We start from the raw sequence: 23,770 nt of genomic DNA on the forward strand, positions 1-23,770 counted from the left end.
AGGGACAAAAATGGAGAAGAGATGGAAGGAAAGGCAGTCCAGTGACTGGCCCAACTTACAATCCATCCCATGGGTGGTGGTGGGGCACCAAGGCCTGACACTATTACTGATGCTATGATGTACTGACAGGCAGGAGCCTAGCATGGCTGTCCTCCGAGAGGCCCTACCATCAGCAGATTGAGACAGGTGCAGATATTTACACATAACATTGGACTGAAGTCAGGGAATCTCTGTTAAATGAGGGGAAGAATTGAAGAAGCAGAAGGGGAGGGAGACCCCATAGGAAGACCAGCATTCTCAACTAACCAGGACTCCTGGGAGCTCCCAAAGACTGAGCCACCCAGCAGACAGCATACATGGGCTGGTCTGAAGTCCCTGGCACATATATAGCAGAGAACTACCTGTTCTGGCCTCAGTGGGAGATGTGCCAAAATTCCAGAGACTTAAGATCCCGGGAAAGAGGGATGCCGGAGGTGGGGAAAGAAGGGGAGCACCCTCTTGGAGGCAAGGGAGATGAGGAATGGGATGAGGAACTATGGAATGTAAAAAAAATTTTTTTTAAAAATAAGAAGATTCTAATATTATAATAACATCAAAAAGGAATGTATTCATTTATTTTCTCACATAAATATAGAAAATTCCCAAAAGACACACATTCCTTCTATGTAAGTTTGCAAGTTTTAGTTGTATTGTTCTATTTTAGATTTCTAATTCCAGCCATTCAGCTTCCTCTCCCTAACTATCTTATTTTCAATTTTTTCTCCTCTCATTACATTTATGCAAGTAGCTATGCGGTCTGAAAAGACATTTGTTTGGTAGAAAAAATATCCTAGAAAAAAGTGAAGTAATAGTGATGGTATCGGAATCGATACATTTCCAACATAGGCACTTACACTCATTCCATCAACTCTACAATGATTGTCGCTGAAGCAACAGTATCGTCATGTCACCTGATACATCATTGTTTCTTTCTGTACACCAATTTTCTATATTTTAAGTCACTTGTCTGGAGGATTATGAATTTAAAAGTTCCATTTTTAAACCTATATTCTACATGTACTGTGAATACTAACAGTTATTTCAATAAGTTTACAATGTTAGTTGTATTTTTGACAAAACCCCTTAAAGTATTTATTTATTTATTTATTTATTTATTTATTTATTTAATTTTTTTTTTTAGAGCTGAGGACCGAACCCGGGGCCTTGCACTTGCTAGGCAAGTGCTCTACCACTGAGCTAAATCCTTATTTTTTTCAGGGTGCATAAATTTCACTGAGTGGACCCAAAGTAGGCATAAATCACTGAATAGTTTACGTAACACTTGCATATATGTTATTGATCTCGAGTAAATTATAACGTAAGTTACTGAACTACAACAGTAGCTTTGAATATTTTATCAGCACATTTTAACTATAGATACTATTGAAATATTTGGTAAAATTCATGATTATGTATAAAAAGTGTTCCATCAGAATCTGTATGAACTATGACAAAAACAAAGCAAAAACAACCATTGTAAAGTTTCATATGTGGATAATAACTCTACTTTGTTAGCATTGTGTATCTGTAGCAATGAAAAAAAAATCCGTGGATGACCCCAAAATGTCCTTAGAATTGGTGATGGTGCTCGGTGAGCTACTAAATGGGACAAACTGAAACTGAATAAATTAGACTGTTCTGCTAAACTCAGGTGATCCTGTAAGAATCTAAAGATGAGTTGAACTAGATGGAATAGCTTGAGCATTACTAAACTCTCTCGGGCATGAGCACTGTGGTGTTATCGCAGGCATTTGATGATCTGGTTCACCCAGCTGCAACCCCAAAACAGAATTCTTCAGCCTGCTTCCTATCTCTGTTTTCAGTCACTGAGCACTTTCTTAGAGCGTACTTCTGTTAAGCTGAGATATAGCGTTCTGCTATCTTTTACACAGTATTTATAGTGTCTGTAAACAAAAGTGAAGGTAGCACAGAGACGTCATTTCTAATAAACTGAGTATGCAGTTGGACGTTGCAAACACTTCCATGCATGCACGCAGGTGGCCATTATATTACACCGTACACTAGTCCTCATTGTTTTTTCTTACCGGTCAGGTTCTTTAATCCCAGTTCTTGAAGTCCAAAGTTGCCATCTTTCCTGTAGTTTAAGAATATTGCTAAGGCATAGCGATCTTCATACAGTTTTGTCCCACGAATAATGCGTAAATTCTCCAGAGGCAGGTAACGAAACTGGTTGAGGGCCACAAGTACATAGCCTGTGACTTCTCGGATAGACTGGGAAAACACAAACAAACATCTACCTTAGAGATAATGAAACTAACTTGACAGGTTGTAATGTAGTCATTGAAATAAAAATAAGTCGACTCTTATTTTCAGCTCTTAATTTAATATACTAATTTCCTCATGATATTCATATTCATATTAGATTAGTAGAGGATCACAAAGGGTTAGAATTTAATTTGAATATGTTGTATTTCTTTTTTAAAAAGTCATGAATGTGGTTATACTAAAATAATGGATTTTATTTTATGAGACATTCTTCACACCTGAGACATGAATACAGTTATAGGAATCAAGGTGTCATTCATTGATAAGCTACAATGATATGACATCAAACTACCAGTCAGATGACAAGTGAGAATTCAGGTTGATAATTGTTCCAAAGTGAACCAGTTTGCATTAGCTGTAGACTCTGGAGCACAGTTTAATTGCTCTATGAATGCTTATTGCTACAGTTATCAAATTGGAACTGGAGTTATTCCTGATCTTGATTCCTGATTGAGATCAACGGGTGTTGGAGCAGGAACATAAGAACAAAGAGAAAGGAGAAGTGGGTGACTAAAACAATTGAAAGGTGGACATCTCTGGTTAGCATAGCACATCTTGAAATCATACCTGGCCCATCAGGTCAGGCTCTATAAATCTAGAATCCATCAACCATTATTTGAATTATTTATACTAAGTTATTTAAAGGTAGGTAAAAGTTACATGGTCTAAAAAGTAATAACTATAAAGACACACTTTAGCTGATATATGATCATTGTTGTATATTCTAAGACACAAAGAACACTATGCAGAATTTGGAGACTTTGCTATATGATCAATCTTTTATTTAGATTACGTCACTGTGTCATCATTCCTCTTTGCATCCCTCAACCCCTTTCAGGAGAGACTGTTTGCATCAAAACCTGCACCCCGCTCTCATGTTTATTGCAGCAAATGGGAGTACAACAATAGTGTTAGTGAGGACAGTATAAATGAAGCAAACTCAGGGTAAAAACAAGGGTATTGATCAAGAAGTAATGCAATGAATTAGGTAGTGTCGACAGAGGGAGAACTCTTTTGAGCTATTAGTCAACGAAGAGTAATAGGACAACTAAAGGAGATCAATGAGATAAAAATTGGAAAACACAAAGCCAAAGTATCACTATTCACAGATGATATGATAATATACATAATGACCCTGAAAATTCTACCTGAGACTTCCTACAATTGATAAACAGTCTCACCAAGGAGGCTTGATACAAAATTGACTAAAAGAAAATAATCAGTAGTCTTCCTTTACGCAAATGATAAACAAGATGAGAAAGAAATCAGGGAAACAAGACCCTTCACAATAGACATAAATAATATAAAATATATTGGTGTTATTCTAACCAAGCATGGGAAAGACCTGCATGGCAAGAATTTTAAGTCTCTGAAGAAATAAATTGAAGACAATATCAGAAGTTGGAAAGATTTCCATGCTCATGGATCAGTAGGATTAATATAGGAAAAACGGCCATCTTGCCGAAAGCAATCTACAGATTCAGTGTGATTCTCATCAAAATTTCAATGTAATTCTTTATAGATGTTGAAAGAACAATTCTCAACTTCATATGGAAAAACAAAAATAGCTAAAACAATGCCATGCAATAAAAGAATTTCTGTGAATATCATCATCTCTAATTTCAAGTTGTACAACCAAGCAATAGTAATAAAAACTGCATAGTATTGGTATAGAAACAGACAAGTTGGTCAGTTAAATCCAATTGAAGATCCACAAATAAACTCACTCAGCTATAGACACTTGTTTTTTGACAAAGAAGCCAAAACCATACAAGGAAAAAAGAAAACGTCTTCAATAAATGGTGCTGATCTAACTGGATGTCTGCATGTAGAGGAATGCAAGTAAACCTGTATTTATTATCCTGCACAAAACTCAGTTCAAGTGGGTCAAAGAACTCCTCCTAAGACCTCATACACTAAATCTAGTAGATAAGAAAGTGGGAAATAGCCTTGAACACTGATATAACAACAACTTCCTGAACAGAACACCAACTGCCTAGGTATAAATATTAACAGTTAATAAATAAAAACTCATGAAAATGAAAAGCTTCTATAAGGCAAAGGACACTGTCATTAAGGAAAAGATCATCCTACACATTTGGAAAAAACCTTCACTAACCCTACATCTAACAGATTACAAATACATAAAATATATAAAGAACTCAAGAAGCTAGGCACCAACAAATAAAATAACCCGTGCACAGTATGCACTCACTAATAAGTAGATATTGGCCAAGAAGGTATAGAATACCCAGGATATCATCCATAGAACTCAAGAAGGTTATCAAATCAAAGGGCCCAAGTGAGGATGTTTCAATCCCATTTTGCAGGGAGAAGAAAGCAATCACAGGGAGCAGAGGGAGGGAGAGTGGGAACTGGGAACATGATCAGGTACTTTAGGGGGGAGTAAACCCCTGAGGACCAATAGAATGAATGGAAATATGCAAGCTTGGGATGTGGGAGGTGGGGGGATCCTCTAGAAGATACCAGAGACCTGGGAGGTAAGAGACTCTCAGGACTCAAAGGAAGGGACTTTAGATGAAATACCTAAGAGTAGGAAAAGGGAACTAGTAGACTCCACCTCCATTAGAAAGATAAGGCATCAGGTGGAGGGATAGGGTTACCATCCCACAGTCAAAAACTCTGACTCATAATTGTTCTTGTATAAAAAAAACAACTGCAGAAACAAATAAAGAGAAGAGATTGAGGGAAAGGAGGTCCAGTGACTGGATCAACTTGGGATCCATTTCAATGGGAGGTTCCAAGGCCTGACACTATTATTCATGATATGGTGTACTTACAGACAGGAGTCTAGCACGGCTATCCTCTGAGAGGCCCACAAAAAAGCAGCTGACTGAGACAGGAGCAAATACTTAAACCTAACCAATGGGTTGAATTAGGGAAAGAATGGAAAAGGTTGAGGAGGAGATGACCTCATACAAAGACCAGCAGTCTCAATTAACCCGGTAAGAGGTCCCTGTCACATATACAGCAGAAGACTGCTTACCCTCAAGAGCAAGAGGCCCCAGGGGGAGGAACATCCTCTCGGAGAAGTGTGGTGGTGTGGGGAGGTAAGATGAGGAACTGTAGAAGGGGCAGAACAGGAGTAGGTTACTAACTGGGCTCTCAATAAAAGATTAACGATAAATATTTTGAAAAGTTGGGCTACTGAACTAAATGGAAAATTCTCAAAGAAGAATCTCAAATGACTGAGAAGAACTTAAAACAATACCCTTCATTAGCAGGGAAATATAAATCAAAATGACACTGAGATTCCACCTTACACCCTTCAGTATGACTAAGATTTAAGACTCAAGGAACAGCAGCACATGCAGATGAGTATGTGGAGCAAGGGACCACGCCTCCATTACTACTGGGAGTGCAAACTTGTACAATCACTCTGGAAATTAATCTGGCGGCTGTTCCTTAGAAAATTGGGACTAGTTGTACCTGCAGACCCAGCTATACTGCTCCTGGGCATATACACAAAAGATGCTCCAACATATAACAAAGACACATACTCCATCATGTTCATAGCAGTGTTATTCCTAATAGCCAGAAGCTGCAGAGAACCCACATGCTCCTCAACCAAAGAATAGGTACAGAAAATGTGGTTCATTTATGCAATGAAATACTATTAAGCTATCAAAAACAAAGACTCCATGAATTTTGTGGGTGAATGGATTGAACTAGAAAATATTCTGAATGAAGTAACTTAGACCCAAAGGGACATACATAGTATGTACTCACTTGTAAGTAGATATTAGCCATAAAATATAGGATAACCGCACTACAATTCACAGACCCATAGAAGCTAAACAAGAAGGAAGGCAAAGCAAGGATGCACAAATTTTACTTAGAAGTACAATAAAATAATCCTAGGAGGCAGATGGAGGGAGGGAACTCAGTGGGAGAGGGAATAAAGAGAGGAACAGGGTGGGTTTGGGATCCTGTGTGGGGATGTAGAAAAGAGAGCCAAATGGCCAGGAGAGTGATTGGAGATCTGTGGCTAGCAGGGTTGGGGGCACAGGGAGTCTTCTTTAGAACATGCCAGTGACCTGTGATAGAGGAGGCTTTCCAGAGTCTATGGGGATGACTTTAGCTGAGACTCCTAGAAATGGGGATATGAAACTGAAGAGGTCACCCCTTGTAGCCAGGCAGGACCTTTAGTGGAGATATAAGGACACCAACCCACCCACAAAACTTTTGAAACAAATTTTGTCCTGTCTAAAAGAAATGCAGGGACAAAGAAGGAGCAAAGACTGAGGGAATGGCCAACCAATACCTGGCCCAACTTGAGACTCATCCCAAGGGGAAGCACCAGTCTGTGACACTATTGATGGTACTCTGTTATGCTTACAGATAGGATCCTTGTGTAACCATCTTCTGAGAGGCTCTACCCAGCAGCTGACTGAAACAGATGTCGATACCCACAGCCAAACATTGGACTGAGGTTGAGGTCTGGGACCATTATGGAAGAGTTGGGGGAAGGATCGAATGCCCTGAAGCTATAGGAACTCCAACGGAATACCACGAGTCAATTAACCTGGACCACTGGGAGTTTTCTGAGCAATGAACCAAAGAGCATACAAGGGGTGGAACAAGACCCATTTCACATATGGAACAGACCTGTAGCTCAGTATGAACATGGGTCCCACAACAACTGGACCTGGAGCAGGGGCTATCCCTAAAGCTGTTGCCTATCTTTGGATCCTTCCCATAACTGGGCTTCCTTGTCTGGCTGCAGTGAGACTGGATAGCCCTACCCTGCAAAGACTTGATATGCCTGGCTAAGGAAATTACCCAAGGGACCCTCACTGTATCACAGAACAAAGAGATGACGGGAGGGGGAGAATGGGGACCTGGAAACAGGGAGTCTGCAGTGATCAGTGATCAGGATGTAAAGTGAATAAATAAATAAATTAACGAGAAAATATTTTCTTTCTAGAGATTATAACAAAAAAAATCCATTTTATAAAAGTATGTGAGGTAATGTCCCAATCCAAAAGTTATACAGGTACCTTGATTTTATGCTCTTATTTTTTCTAGTATTTAAAAACTACTAGATTTTAAATTTCCTAGATATTTTTAAACTGTTTCTGTAGACAAATATTCTGAAATAGCTCAAAATGAAATTCTGACACAGATCAATGGCTAAGATACATATGCTGAGTGCAAACAAAATCTCAGGCAAGGGGATTTCCTCCTAAGGCTTAAAAAGTCTCAATTCCATAATTTAAGCAAATATTGGCCTCTCTGGATAATAGAGATCGACCTCAAAAAGCATAGATTAACTGTTGAACTATGCTATAGTCAGGTCCGTTCTTCCTTGTACCAGTCCTTAGGCCATCAGAAAGAATCTCAGTAACATAGCACTTTCATTGTTCTACAGCCTTGTTATGAAAATCAATACAATTTTCCTATATACATATATGTGGACTATTACACACACACACACACACATATATATATATAATATTTTATACATTAGCGAATATAAAAGGTACCATAGAAGAGCATAATGGCCTGAGGTGGGACTGACAGGCGAATTTGCCTTAAGTCTAGCCTTTGGCTTTACTAGTTATGTAAACTTGACGAAACTTTCAAGTTTTAAAAACTTCAGTCTTTTCATCTTTAGAAAATTTGCAAAAATATACCTATTACAAAGGTATTATACGCATTGAAAGATAGAGAAAAGGTGTATAGCAAATTGTATTTAATAGATGTGAGCTATTATAAATATTACTTCAGAAAATAGCTGGGCAGACAAATTGTCTCAAGACAATTAGTTGAAGATGAAGTGGTCACATCATAGCATAAGAACTGTTGTGTTTAATCTCTCTATTATATAATCTCCAGCACGCTTATATCTTACCTTTAATGTTTACAATTTATTTCTAAAATTCAGAAATGCCTCCTACTTTTTTATGTATGCATATTTGAGCTCTTCCTACTGACCCTGGTGTTGAATAGATGTTCATTAATGGCCATTTAATAGAGTAGAACTGAAATCTAGAAGGCTTTTAAGCCCTTGTAGCTATTATTTTCCACAGAAAATGATTTTGTGAGCTTGCTGCTAATAGAAAACATTGAAAGATAAAATCATGGTTTCTACTCATGGACCATGTAACACATAGAAATCATAGAAAGTTCACCAAAGAGGAAACTTTCTTATCTGAAGAGGTTCAGGACCAGAAACGCTCCTTGTCTCATCAAATTCAAAGGGTGTGAGCGCCGAGAGATGCACCATCTTCATGTAGAGATAGCATCTGCTCTATAAGGCAGATTATTTTCTATAGTCTACATTGATTCTGCAGCAGCTTTCTCTACGGATTTAATGAAATGGAAGCTCATTATGCCTTGAGTGATTGAGGAATCTCCTAACCAATGAGAATGCACCGTCACTTCTAACACATATGAAGAAAATCAAGGATAGTCTGCTATGACAGCCTTTTATCTGCTGAGTATTCCAGAAAACTCTGTTTTTGTTATTTCCAAACTTATGACTTATTTCTCAGTTTTTTAAACAACTATTTTTAAAAGGATGCAACTTCTGATTTGATATTCCCTCCCTCCTTTTCTCCCCCTCCCTCCTTTCCTCCCCCTTCCTCTTTCCCTTCCTCCATCCCCCTCCCTTCCTTGCTCCCTCTTTCCTTTCCTTCCTTCCTTCCTTCCTTCCTTCCTTCCTTCCTTCCTTCCTTCTTTCCTTCCTTCCTTCTTTCCTTCCTGAATTATTGCCTTAGTGGAAGGTAATAATAGCTTCCCAAATGTGTCCTTATCTGTCTTGAGATTTATCTGCATTAAATCCATGCTTCTTCATTTACTTTCATATTAGCATCTCTTGGAGATTCCTGCCATTTCCTATTTATTTATGTTTAAAAACATCCTTAGCTAGTCAAAATAGATCTGAATTTTTCTACTGCTGTGCTCTATGTACCCAGACCTAATGAGAAATCACCCTAAACACTAACACATTCTGTGAGTAAGGACATTCATAAATATAATAGTGATTGTGGTGTTAAGGAAAATGGAACTTAAATGGCTGTGATATCATGAGGAGAGGGAATAGAAAACTCTAGTGACAGGAAAGAGAATGGCTGAGGGATAGGAAGTTTCCTTGGCTAGTAATGAATGCAGAAATCATGCCTTCTCTGACGGTGACAAATGTAGCAGCAAATTGTAGCTTCTGTATCAGTAAGATTTTCTATTAACTTCCCTAAGGCAATTACTTTCTGTCCCTACCCTCCTATCATGTCTAGGAATATCTAAAGCAGACACATTCTTAACGATGACATAATATTAAGAAGTTTACGAGAAAAAATTAATAAGCTAATAACAAGCATTCCATATTCCTTCTGCTTAGAGAGATACTGTTTTGTGCTTTGGGTTTCTGCTTTCAGGTTCCCACTGTTTGAAACTCATTACTATACCACTCTGAGAAGGTGGGATTCAATATCTGATCTAATTATATCTGGGGGAAAAAAAGAGAGCATGCTAAATGTCTTGTACCTAATGGAGTAGCGTAGAATTCTTGCTCACTGTACCCAACAAGAAGTAACACTGAAGGTTCAAAAATTCTGATCGCCACCATTCTAACAAAACTATACCATGTGCTAAGTTTGCCACGATTCTAGGAACCTGTAGACTGCTCCTTCAGTATTAAACACTTAGCCAGCACTCAACATAAACACAATGTATTTGCAATGAACACCTTCAACCCACTCTAAACAGACATGCTTCTCTCCTTCTCCAGAAATAATCATCTTTCCTGTGTCTTTATATTGTCTTGAACAATGGGAGAAAGAAAACTTAATAGTACTTATTCAGGTCTGTTTTCAGTTGTTTCTTCTTTCTCTGATTTTATATAGACTATATCTCCAATTCATGTAGGTGTGTTAAAACACATGTGACTGTAAAATACCTCTTTACTTTGAATGCCTAAATAACAAACTGTAATGATAGAGTATGAAACAAGAACATCTTTTTTTTTTATTAACTTGAGTATTTCTTATATACATTTCGAGTGTTATTCCCTTTCCCGGTTTCCAGGCAAACATCCCCCTCCCCCCTCCCCTTCCTTATGGGTGTTCCCCTCCCAACCCTCCCCCCATTGCCGCCCTCCCCCCCAAAGTCTAGTTCACTGGGGGTTCAGTCTTAGCATGACCCAGGGCTTCCCCTTCCACTGATGATCTTACTAGGATATTCATTGCTACCTATGAGGTCAGAGTCCAGGATCAGTCCATGTATAGTCTTTAGGTAGTGGCTTAGTCCCTGGAAGCTCTGGTTGCTTGGCATTGTTGTACATATGGGGTCTCGAGCCCCTTCAAGCTCTTCCAGTTCTTTCTCTGATTCCTTCAACGGGTTCCTATTCTCAGTTCAGTGGTTTGCTGCTGGCATTCGCCTCTGTATTTGCTGTATTCTGGCTGTGTCTCTCAGGAGCGATCTACATCTGGCTCCTGTCAGTCTGCACTTATTTGCTTCATCCATCTTGTCTAATTGGGTGGCTGTATATGTATGGGCCACATGTGGGGCAGGCTCTGAATGGGTGTTCCTTCAGTCTCTGTTTTAATCTTTGCCTCTCCCTTCCCTGCCAAGGGTATTCTTTTTCCTCATTTAAAGAAGGAGTGAAGCATTCACATTTTGATCATCCGTCTTGAGTTTCGTTTGTTCTAGGCATCTAGGGTAATTCGAGCATTGGGCTAATAGCCACTTATCAATGAGTGCATACCATGTATGTCTTTCTGTGATTGGGTTAGCTCACTCAGGATGATATTTTCCAGTTCCAACCATTTGCCTACGAATTTCATGAACTCGTTGTTTTTGATAGCTGAGTAATATTCCATTGTGTAGATGTACCACATTTTCTGTATCCATTCCTCTGTTGAAGGGCATCTGGGTTCTTTCCATTTTCTGGCTATTATAAATAAGACTGCGATGAACATAGTGGAGCACGTGTCTCTTTTATATGTTGAGACATCTTTTGGGTATATGCCCAAGAGAGGTATAGCTGGATCCTCAGGCAGTTCAATGTCTAATTTTCTGAGGAACCTCCAGACTGATTTCCAGAATGGTTTTACCAGTCTGCAATCCCACCAACAATGGAGGATTGTTCCTCTTTCTCCACATCCTCGCCAGCATCTGCCGTCACCTGAGTTTTTGATCTTAGCCATTCTCACTGGTGTGAGGTGAAATCTCAGGGTTGTTTTGATTTGCATTTCCCTTATGACTAAAGATGTTGAACATTTCTTTAGGTGTTTCGCAGCCATTCGGCATTCCTCAGCTGTGAATTCTTTGTTTAGCTCTGAACCCCATTTTTTAATAGGGTTATTTGTTTCCCTGCGGTCTAACTTCTTGAGTTCTTTGTATATTTTGGATATAAGGCCTCTATCTGTTGTAGGATTGGTAAAGATCTTTTCCCAATCTGTTGGTTGCCGTTTTGTCCTAAGCACAGTGTCCTTTGCCTTACAGAAGCTTTGCAGTTTTATGAGATCCCATTTGTCGATTCTTGATCTTAGAGCATAAGCCATTGGTGTTTTGTTCAGGAAATTTTTTCCAGTGCCCATGTGTTCCAGATGCTTCCCTAGTTTTTCTTCTATTAGTTTGAGTGTGTCTGGTTTGATGTGGAGGTCCTTGATCCACTTGGACTTAAGCTTTGTACAGGGTTATAAGCATGGATCGATCTGCATTCTTCTACATGTTGACCTCCAGTTGAACCAGCACCATTTGCTGAAAATGCTATCTTTTTTCCATTGGATGGTTTTGGCTCCTTTGTCAAAAATCAAGTGCCCATAGGTGTGTGGGTTCATTTCTGGGTCTTCAATTCTATTCCATTGGTCTATCTGTCTGCCTCTGTACCAATACCATGCAGTTTTTATCACTATTGCTCTGTAATACTGCTTGAGTTCAGGGATAGTGATTCCCCCTGAAGTCATTTTATTGTTGAGGATAGCTTTAGCTATCCTGGGTTTTTTGTTATTCCAGATGAATTTGCACATTGTTCTGTCTAACTCTTTGAAGAATTGGATTGGTATTTTGATGGGGATTGCATTGAATCTGTAGATCGCTTTTGGTAAAATGGTCATTTTTACTATATTAATCCTGCCAATCCATGAGCATGGGAGATCTTTCCATCTTCTGAGGTCTTCTTCAATTTCTTTCTTCAGTGTCTTGAAGTTCTTATTGTACAGATCTTTTACTTGCTTGGTTAAAGTCACACCGAGGTACTTTATATTATTTGGTCTATTATGAAGGGTGTTGTTTCCCTAATTTCTTTCTCGGCTAGTTTCTCTTTTGTATAGAGGAAGGCAACTGATTTATTTGAGTTAATTTTATACCCAGCCACTTCGCTGAAGCTGTTTATCAGCTTTAGTAGTTCTCTGGTGGAACTTTTGGGATCACTTAAATATACTATCATATCATCTGCAAATAGTGATATTTTGACCTCTTCTTTTCCGATCTGTATCCCCTTGATCTCCTTTTGTTGTCTGATTGCTCTGGCTAGAACTTCAAGAACTATATTAAATAAGTAGGGAGAGAGTGGGCAGCCTTGTCTAGTCCCTGATTTTAGTGGGCTTGCTTCAAGTTTCTCTCCATTTAGTTTAATGTTAGCAACTGGTTTGATGTATATGGCTTTTACTATGTTGAGGTATGGGCCTTGAATTCCTATTCTTTCCAGGACTTTTATCATGAAGGGGTGTTGAATTTTGTCAAATGCTTTCTCAGCATCTAATGAAATGATCATGTGGTTTTGTTCTTTCAGTTTGTTTATATAATTGATCACATTGATGGTTTTCCGTATATTAAACCATCCCTGCATGCCTGGGATGAAGCCTACTTGATCATGGTGGATGATTGTTTTGATGTGCTCTTGAATTCGGTTTGCCAGAATTTTATTGAGTATTTTTGCGTCGATATTCATAAGGGAAATTGGTCTGAAGTTCTCTTTCTTTGTTGGGTCTTTGTGTGGTTTAGGTATAAGAGTAATTGTGGCTTCGTAGAAGGAATTCGGTAGGGCTTCATCTGTTTCAATTTTGTGGAATAGTTTGGATAATATTGGTATGAGGTCTTCTATGAAGGTTTGATAGAATTCTGCACTAAAGCCGTCCGGACCTGGGCTCTTTTTGGTTGGGAGACCTTTAATGACTGCTTCTATTTCCTTAGGAGTTATGGGGTTGTTTAACTTGTTTATCTGTTCCTGATTTAACTTCGGTACCTGGTATCTGTCTAGGAAAATGTCCATTTCCTGAAGATTTTCAAGTTTTGTTGAATATAGATTTTTATAGTAAGATCTGATGATTTTTTGAATTTCCTCTGAATCTGTAGTTATGTCTCCCTTTTCATTTCTGATTTTGTTAATTTGGACACACTCTCTGTGTCCTCTCGTTAGTCTGGCTAAGGGTTTATCTATCTTGTTGATTTTCTCAAAGAACCAAATTTTGGTTCTGTTGATTCTTTCTATGGTCCTTTTAGTTTCTACTTGGTTGATTTCAGCTCTGAGTTTGATTATTTCCTGCCTTCTACTCCTCCTGCTTCTTTTTGTTCTAGAGATTTTAGGTGTGCTGTCAAGCTGCTGACATATGCTCTTTCCTGTTTCTTTCTGCAGGTACTCAGTGCTATGAGTTTTCCTCTTAGCACAGCTTTCATTGTGTCCCATAAGTTTGGGTATGTTGTACCTTCATTTTCATTAAATTCTAAAAAGTTTTTAATTTCTTTCTTTATTTCTTCCTTGACCAGGTTATCATTGAGTAGAGCATTGTTCAATTTCCACGTATATGTGGGCATTCTTCCCTTATTGTTATTGAAGACAAGTTTTAGGCCGTGGTGGTCCGCAAGGGATTATTTCTATCTTTCTGAACCTGTTGAGGCCTGTTTTTTGACCAATTATATGGTCAATTTTGGAGAAAGTACCATGAGGAGCTGAGAAGAAGGTATATCCTTTTGCTTTAGGATAGAATGTTCTATAAATACCCGTTAAGTCCATTTGGCTCATGACTTCTCTTAGTCTGTCTACATCTCTGTTTAATTTCTGTTTCCATGATCTGTCCATTGATGAGAGTGTTGTGTTGAAATCTCCCACTATTATTGTGTGAGGTGCAGTGTGTGTTTTGAGCTTTTGTAAGGTTTCTTTTACGTATGTAGGTGCCCTTGTATTTGGGGCATAGATATTTAGGATTGAGAGTTCATCTTGGTGGATTTTTCCTTTGATGAATATGAAGTGTCCTTCCTTATCTTTTTTGATGACTTTTAGTTGAAAATTGATTTTATTTGATATTAGAATGGCTACTCCAGCTTGCTTCTTCTGACCATTTGCTTGGAAAGTTGTTTTCCAGCCTTTCACTCTGAGGTAGTGTCTGTCTTTGTCTCTGAGGTGTGTTTCCTGTAGGCAGCAGAATGCAGGGTCCTCGTTGCGTATCCAGTTTGTTAATCTATTTCTTTTTATTGGGGAGTTGAGGCCATTGATATTGAGTGATATTAAGGAATAGTGATTATTGCTTCCTGTTATATTCATATTTGGATGTGAGGTTATGTTTGTGTGCTTTCATTCTCTTTGTTTTGTTGCCAAGACGATTAGTTTCTTGCTTCTTCTAGGGTATAGCTTGCCTCCTTATGTTGGGCTTTACCCTTTATTATCCTTTGTACTGCTGGATTTGTAGAAAGATATAGTGTAAATTTGGTTTTGTCATGGAATATCTTGGTTTCTCCATCTATGTTAATTGAGAGTTTTGCAGGATACGGTAACCTGGGCTGGCATTTGTGTTCTCTTAGGGTCTGTATGACATCAGTCCAGGATCTTCTGGCCTTCATAGTTTCTGGCAAGAAGTCTGGTGTGATTCTGATAGGTCTGCCTTAATATGTTACTTGACCTTTTTCCCTTACTGCTTTTAATATTCTTTCTTTATTTGTGCGTTTGGTGTTTTGACAATTATGTGACGGGAGGTGTTTCTTTTCTGGTCCAATCTCTTTGGAGTTCTGTAGGCTTCTTGTATGTCTATGGGTATCTCTTTTTTTAGGTTAGGGAAGTTTTCTTCTATGATTTTGTTGAAGATATTTACTGGTCCTTTGAGCTGGTAGTCTTCACTCTCTTCTATACCTATTATCCTTAGGTTTGATCTTCTCATTGAGTCCTGGATTTCCTGTATGTTTTGGACCAGTAGCTTTTTCCGCTTTACATTATCTTTGACAGTTGAGTCAATGATTTCTATGGAATCTTCTGCTCCTGAGATTCTCTCTTCCATCTCTTGTATTCTGTTGGTGAAGCTTGTATCTACAGCTCCTTGTCTCTTCTTTTGGATTTCTATATCCAGGGTTGTTTCCATGTGTTCTTTCTTGATTGGTTCTATTTCCATTTTTAATTCCTTCAACTGTTTGATTGTGTTTTCCTGGAATTCTTTCAGGGATTTTTGTGTCTCCTCTCTAAGGGCTTCTACTTGTTTATTTATGTTATCCTGGAATTCTTCCAGGGATTTTTGCGATTCCTTTCTGTAGGCTTCTACTTGTTTATTAATGTTTTCCTGTGTTTCTCTAAGGGAGTTCTTCACGTCTTTCTTGAAGTCCTCCAGCATCATGATCAAATATGATTTTGAAACTAGATCTTGCTTTTCTGGTGTGTTTGGATATTCCATATTTGTTTTGGTGGGAGAATTGGGCTCCGATGATGCCATGTAGTCTTGGTTTCTGTTGCTTGGGTTCCTGCGCTTGTCTCTCGCCATCAGATTATCTCTAGTGTTACTTTGTTCTGCTATTTCTGACAGTGGCTAGACTGTTCTATAAGCCTGTGTGTCAGGAGTGCTGTAGACCTGTTTTCCTCTCTTTCAGTCAGTTATGGGGACAGAGTGTTCTTCTTTCGGGCGTGTAGTTTTTCCTCTCTACAGGTCTTCAGCTGTTCCTGTGGGCCTGTGTCTTGAGTTCACCAGGCAGGTCACTTGCAGTAGAAAAGTTGGTCTTACCTGTGGTCCTGAGGCTCAAGTTCGCTCACGGGGTGCTGCCCTCGGGCTCTCTGTGGCGGCAGCAACCAGGAAGATCTGCGCCGCCCTTTCTAGGAGCTTCAGTGCATCAGGGTTCCAGATGGCCTTTGGTGTTTTCCTCTGGCGTCTGAGATGTATGTGCAGAGAGCAGTCTCTTCTGGTTTCCCAGGCTTGTCTGCCTCTCTGAAGGTTTAGCTCTCCCTCCCACGGGATTTGGGTGCAGAGAACTGTTTATCCGGTCTGTTTCCTTCAGGTTCCGGCGGTGTCTCAGGCAGGGGTCCTGCTGCTCCTGGGCCCTCCCCCACGGGAGCCCAGAGGCCTTATACAGTTTCCTCTTGGGCCAGGGATGTGGGCAGGGGTGGGCAGTGTTGGTGGTCTCTTCCACTCTGCAGCCTCAGGAGTGCCCACCTGACCAGGCGGTGAGGTCTCTCTCCCACGGGGTCTGGGAGCAGAGAGCTGCTGCTGGCCGGGATCCGCGGGTGTGGGACTTCCGGTAAACACAGGACGTGCCCGGTCCTAGAGGAATTCTGCCTCCGTGTGTCCCGAGCTCACCAGGCAGCTTTCTTGCAGCAGAAAAGTTGGTCTTACCTGTGGTCCCGAGGCTCAAGTTTGCTCGCGGGGTGCTGCCCACAGGCTCTCTGTGGAGGCAGCAACCAGGAACATCTTTTTTTAATAAGAAGCAGTCTCAGCCAATCCTAGAAATTTAGCTCAGCTAATTTTAGAATACCAACTGATCAAATATGCCCATAAAATGTACCATCTTGCAAATAGGGGGATTGGAGAGTAGCAACCAGTTACATGCTTTCTTTGCACCATTTCTACTACATGACTAAAAACACCTTCCATTTTGCCAATTGAGCCTACCCAACCTTCTGCAGATGGACTTAAGAATTGCAAATATTTCTGCTCTTTTTCATTTGCCTAAAAATACCTCTAATGAATTACACAAGTTAAAATATGACCTATAGACCCCTTTATGCAACCATATAAGCACCCCAATTTAGTAGTGTCCTTAGAGTCATGGCATTTACAAATTCCATCATTCATAAATAAATATTTATAAATAAAATAACTGTTATAATACAGGTTAGCTTATACTCTAAAATCTTATTTGAAGTGTATATTTTAAACTTTTTGATAATTATGCATTTTAGTAAATTAATATTTTCACATCAAATGTATTCATTAGGTTTCAGTGAAACATGGAATCAAATATTATCTGGTGAGAAACAGTATATATGTGTGAAAGTAGTAACAATAATTGAAAAAAATCTTTAAACTTAATAAAATTATTAAATAATTTTAATTAAATTTTATTTAGATATGCAAATGACTTAAAGAATAAAAATAAAATGTTAGTTGTTCAAACTTCCAAATCATTGAAGGTAAAATAAAGTCTGTGGTTATCACTGATGTTTAAATATTGTGATGGATGATTTCTTCTACAGACACGTAAGCTAGTTACAATAATGCATCTTATGGACTACTCTTGTTTTCTGTAGCCTAACAGAATTTGATTGTTAGTTTTATCTCCTGAAGACACAAGAAGATCCACTGTAAGTCAAGGAGCGAGATATCAGTCAGATTATGACACTGAAGGCAGCAATGTACTCTGGCTAGGCCTTTGGGAGGTGATTGAATAATGGGGTTTTTTATCTCGTCAATGGATTAAGTTACTCATACATAAGCTATCAAAAGATGGTAGCAAGTTGAGAAGTTTAAGCTTGATGAGAAGCGGTCATGGGATATTCCACTAAAGTTTATTTTGTCCTGTGCTTTTCTCTGTCTCTTTACTTCTTGGTTACCCCGAGGAAGGCAGTCTTGCTGGAGAATGTTTTCTCCAGCACTGCCTTCCCAGAAGTCAGAAACAATGAGAATAAAGGATGAAAATCTGAAGCCTTTGCTTCAGAAACCGTTCTCCCCTTTAGGTGTTTGTAATCTCAATGTGTTTATGTCACAGCCACAATAAGCTGACTGATAGAGTTACTTAACAAAATGCTTGACTGGGGCTGGTTGGTCAGCATCAATGGCTTTACCAGAGAATTTAGGTTCTATTCCCAAAGCTATAGGTTGATCACAGCCATCTGCAACTGTAGTCTCAGGAGATATGACAATATCTTCTGGCTTTCCTGGACATAGCATGAATGGTGGGTACAGACACACATGCAGCCACAACACCCATGTACCTGAAATGAGTAAATAAATAAATACTATCTTCTAAAGATATTTTAAGAGATAAAACTTGGCTCAAAGAGACTCTCCTCCATTTTCCCCTCCTGAATTCACAAGTGCAAAACCCTTTCAGTGAACAGCCTCAGTAGTTTATGGTATTAGTTGTTTCATCACTTTGACACAAAACCTGACAGAAGCAACTACAGGTAGGAGAGAACCATTTCTGCCCAACAGTCAAGGAAGAACAATAATCATGGGAGGGAAGATATGGTGGCCTAAGATCACCTGTCAGGTGGAAGCTTTCAGGGTAACCTGTTAAATGCCCAAGAACATTGAAAATGCAAGTCAGACTCAGACAGACTCTCACCATCAGAAGAGAGCCACTTTCTCGAGCTGAGTTCTACCTCCTAAGGCCTTCCAACTTTCCATAACAGCGCTGCCAGCTGGAAACCTAGTGTTCAAACAGATGGGCCCGTGGGAACAGCCACACGCAAACTATAACACGCTGCATGTGCAAAACCTGTTCCTTTTATTTCTAAAGCAATCGCTCTGCATCTCCAGTGTTTAGACAAGAAAACTGCTTGGTACCATTTCAGTCTACAATTGAGAGTGACAGTTTCATGTCTCGGGTCTTTTATAAATGTGATTTTCTCCACTCAAAATTTAAAAGAGGAAAATAGGCTCGCAAGAGATGATGTCTGCCAACAGCTGCCTCTGCTGTAAAACATATGGAAAATGGCCTTGGAGGATTCAGAGTTAAAGGTGATTGCTTGTGAGACTCGTCTGCTGTTGTCTTTTTAAATGAAAAGGGTGAACAACTCCAGAAACAGGACAGCCAAAGTATCAGGCTAGGATTTGACAAGATGCCAAGATACACGTTAGTATCTGTCTAAATATTTGGCCATGCGATACAAAACAAAAGGCTTAATTAATTTACAAAGAACAAATACTGCCTTTAATCTTCTTCAATGAGAACAGGTTCTGAAGTTGTTGATGAGGCTTCTAATTTCCATCCAAACATAGCAAGTAGGTATCATAAGGATTTCTGCTGGAGCAATCAAAACTAGAAGTATAACATCAACTGGACCAGGGACATTTTTTTCCACTTTTATTGGATATTTTCTTTATCTTTATTTCAAATGTTATCCCCCTTCCCTGTGTCTCTGGAAACCCCTACCCCATCCCTCCAACTTGCTGCCTCTATGAGGGTGCTCCCCCACCCACCCACTCCCTCCCACTTGCCCGCCCTGACATTCCCCTGTGAAGGCATTGAGCCTTCACAGCACCAAGGGCTTCTCCACCCATTGATGCTGGACAAGGCCCATCCTCTGAAACAGGTGCAGTTAAGCCCTTGGAACCTCTGGGATTCTGGTTGGTTGATATTGTTCTTCCTCTGGGATTGCCAATCCCTTTAGCTACCTCAATCCTTTCTCTACTTCCTCCACTGGAGACCCCGTTCTCAGTTCAATGGTTGGCCATGAGCATCTACCACTGTATTGTCAGATCTGGCAGAGCCTCTCAGGAGACAGCTGTATCAGGCTCCTGTCAGCACGCATCCCCAATAGTGACTGGGTTTGGTGAGTGCATGTGGGATGGATCCCCGTGTGTGGCAGTCTCTGGTTGGCCTTTCCTTCAGTCTCTGCTCCACACTTTGTCTCCGTACTTCCTCCTGTGAGTATTTTTGTTCCCCCTTCTAAGAAGTACTGAAGTATCTACTATTTTTTTTTCTTTTTCTTTTTCCGGAGCTGAGGACCGAACCCAGGGCCTTGCGCTCTTGCGCTCTTGCGCTCTTGCGCTCGCCTGTGCTCTACCACTGAGCCAAATCCCCAACCCCTACACTTTGTTTTTTTAGACCAGAAATCAGAATAGTTTTCATACTTGTGCATTTTTACACAAGTTATTGCCTTCTATATACCTATTTATTGTTCCCTCCTAAATTTTATCTCATTCCTGAAGTCAAAATCCCAAATTCTATCGAAATATTGTGGCAATTACTCTCTCATTCTGAAGCCATATCCACTGGGAAATGTGCTTTAAAAATAATTTTTTCAGTGCTATTTTCATGATGAACTATCAGCTAGGTAGGAACCTACATCATAGTTCTAGCACATGTCATAATACTAAAGTCAGAACATAACAAACAAATAAACAAAAAACCTCTAAAAATATATGGGAAGCTAAGTCTTTCCATATCATATCATATCATATCATATCATATCATATCATATCATATCATATCATATCATATCCCATCACATGAGAAAAAAAATCCCTAAAAGCCTTCCTGAAAGTTTTTATATAGGCATTTTATTGATGTTTACAAAGTAATGTTTGCAAAGAGATATTTGGAGGGAAATGTGATTTTCTGTAGGAATTCACAGCAAAGATGGGACCTGATACCCGTCCTTTAATGTTAGGTACTGTGTTGCTATCAGACCCACCAAAGCAGAGGCAGGAAGAACAGTTAAAGTGCTGCCTATTTGCTGCTTGGCAATGTGTTATTGGTGTAATTTGAGTTTCTTCAATTAAAGCAGCTTACGGTGTAGTTTGTTTAATACGTGGGAGGTCACTGCAGACACACGTCTCCCCTTCCTCCACGTTTGCCTCTTCTTTCAGGTCCTTGCTTCCATCCAATTACTAATCTCCCAAAAGAGCTATTATACACTTCCTATACAACGAAGCTGTATTTATGGAAATTTTCCAGTTTGGGGATCCAAGAAAGAAAAAGTACACAAAAGAAATCTATCACAAACCTGAAGGGTTATGTTAACAGGTTTTAAGTGTTAATTAGTTGTCTAACGAATTAAAAGTAAGTTTTAATTTAAGAAATGATAATAATTTAACAGACTGACCCGTTAAGTATACTTTAAACCTAAGTCAATTAATGTTATTTAATGTAGCTAATTTTCATTTTTAGACAGTGATTCAAGTACAATTCAAATTCTTAAAAAAAACCTCACATATGAAACAAATTATTGCTTTTGAAGTGTTCTTTGTTTTTCCTATGGAAGCTGAAATATGACATAATCAAGTAGGGAATTAAAGGGAACTTTTCACTCTCTAACAGAATAGACTATCAGAGAGGTTGGGGCATATGGATAACTTTTACTTTTCTTATTTCTGGATGTTAGGAAGTCAAAGATCAAGACTGCATCTGTTAGGTTCTGGTTGCTAAATTTAAAGTAGACAATATTTGTTTGGGCTCAGGCTTCTGCAATCCATGGTGTGCTGGCGGCACTGCCATTAGCCTAGGACCAGAGAGAAATATCGTGCAGATGTGCAGAGTTGGGGAGGCCCAGTGCCTTTATGGTAGCAAGAAGCAGAGAATATAAGGGAAATACATTTTCAAGGGTCCACTCCAGTGATCCTCACTTTAGACAGGGTGCTGTCTCCTTTATTTCATTCAGGCATTCAATGATGAAGAGACCCCACATGGCACTATCATCTCTTAGTGGCCATGCTAGACGGGAATCAAGTGTTCAGTCCATGAGGCACAGGGATCATGCTTTATAACTAAACCTTAACACAAGCACTATCACATCCAGCAGCTACTGGGTCCCAAAATAGCCTCTTCTCTTAGGATGTTTTTATGAGCTCTTCACAAGAGCTAAAGGATCACTGAAGGGTCTCTTTTGAAAAGACAGTCTCAGTCATAATGACACAGAAATGATCTACTCTCCTCCCCCAAACCTCAGAGTAATATATCATTTGAGCAATAGATTTCAATGTATAAATTCCACGGGGACATTATCATCAGCCTCTATCACAAACTTCTATCAAGTACGTGAAAAACCAATGTTTAAAACTATGAAAATAACAATCACCATCATTTCATTAACTATGACGAATGTACTCTATTGATCGAAAATAATAATATAATTGTGGTACCACCCACAATGGGCCTCTTACCCTTGATTACTAATTGAAAAATGCCTTATAGCTGGACCTTATGGAGGTATTTCATCAAGGGAGGCTCCTTTCTCTGTTGTAATTCCAGCTTGTGTCAAGTTGGTTCACAAAACCAGCTACTACAGATTATTTTAATCAATAATTATTATATACTAAACAGCATTGAAATATAAAAAATAAAACTTCTCTTTCCCAAAACAGAAGATAAATTAATGAATATAACCTTTTATAAGACAGGGATATTGTAAGTTTAAAATTCTCCACCTGTGCGATGAAGCTAACTTGTGCATTGCAGATACTGTTTCCTGTTCTCCATCAAACTTGTGGGATTCTCTTCTGTGAGTGAGAAGACCTAAGGGAAACATGAAGCAACCACTCTCCTCTGTAGTGAAGTTTCATGACTGTCCAATCAACTGACAGATAAGCTCTCTCACTGGCTCGCATCCTACAATCTCAAATACTCAATTCTGTATGACTACAAAAAGACACTGTGTTCCTTCTTATGAATCAAACCTGGCCACCTACACTTTCACCAAAGGATTACATATGAGTAGGACAATAAGCTATGGATATAACTTCCAAACTGTTAAAGATAGAAGAAAAGAGGAGGCACTTTAAATTCTATTATTAGTATACAATCTAGGAACCTCGGCACTTTAAACGTCTATGATAAAAAATTTTACATCTTGAAGGAGGTGAATTCTAAGAGAAATAAAAGAGTTAGAAACATAAAAGACATCAAATACTATTTATAATATAATATAATAAATATACTATAATATAATAGTATAGTATAATTAAATTATTATGGTGTTAAAACACAGTATTGTATATTAAAATAATCTATCTCAGAAATGCAATAAGTTAATATCTATAAAAGTAAGAATTGTAGTTACTTTGGAGAAAAACAAGTTTTAAGAGAGTATATATGGAGAAGCAAACTTCGTTTTATCTTTTGTTTTTGTTTTGTTTTTAAGGTTAACAGTTAAAGATCAAGTCATTCCAAAACTCCTTTAACTATGTTTTAGTGTTATGAATATTACATTAGATATCCTATATTTACAATAATGAAGTCTATAAGATGAGTTATCAGACACAGAAAAGAAAGGAGTAAGGATACTCCCTACATTCCATGACTTACATTTGGATGCAAAATTAGGAGGGGTGGATTACAGATAGTAAAATACTGCAGAGTATCATGTCCTCTCTCCTCACACTCAGTAATTATGTTAGGAGTATTTTTGACATCCCCCCCCCCAGAAGTATAACTTCCATGTGCATGTGTCAAACTGTCTAGAGCCCAGCCCTTAGCCGTCACAGGTTTAACGCTGTTGAGTAGGAATTGGGCAATCAAGAGAGCAGATTCACTTGGGAAGAGAAGCTGGGTGGAATATGGCATT

The 23,770-nt window shown here is 38.9% G+C and overlaps 1 protein-coding gene across 6 annotated transcripts in view; it reads right to left on the minus strand.

Moving 5' to 3' along the window:
- Positions 1 to 23,770, minus strand: part of Erbb4 (erb-b2 receptor tyrosine kinase 4) — a 1,069,446-nt gene that overhangs the window by 510,554 nt on the left and 535,122 nt on the right. For all 6 annotated transcript variants that reach the window (XM_087567483.1, NM_001437634.1, NM_021687.3 and 3 more), the window contains 1 exon segment: positions 2,085 to 2,271. In XM_087567483.1, the coding sequence (XP_087423609.1) occupies positions 2,085 to 2,271 (187 nt within the window).

Source organism: Rattus norvegicus, chromosome 9 (assembly GCF_021556685.1).
Source record: "Rattus norvegicus strain SHRSP/BbbUtx chromosome 9, alternate assembly SHRSP_T2T, whole genome shotgun sequence".
Taxonomy (NCBI): Eukaryota; Metazoa; Chordata; class Mammalia; order Rodentia; family Muridae; genus Rattus; species Rattus norvegicus.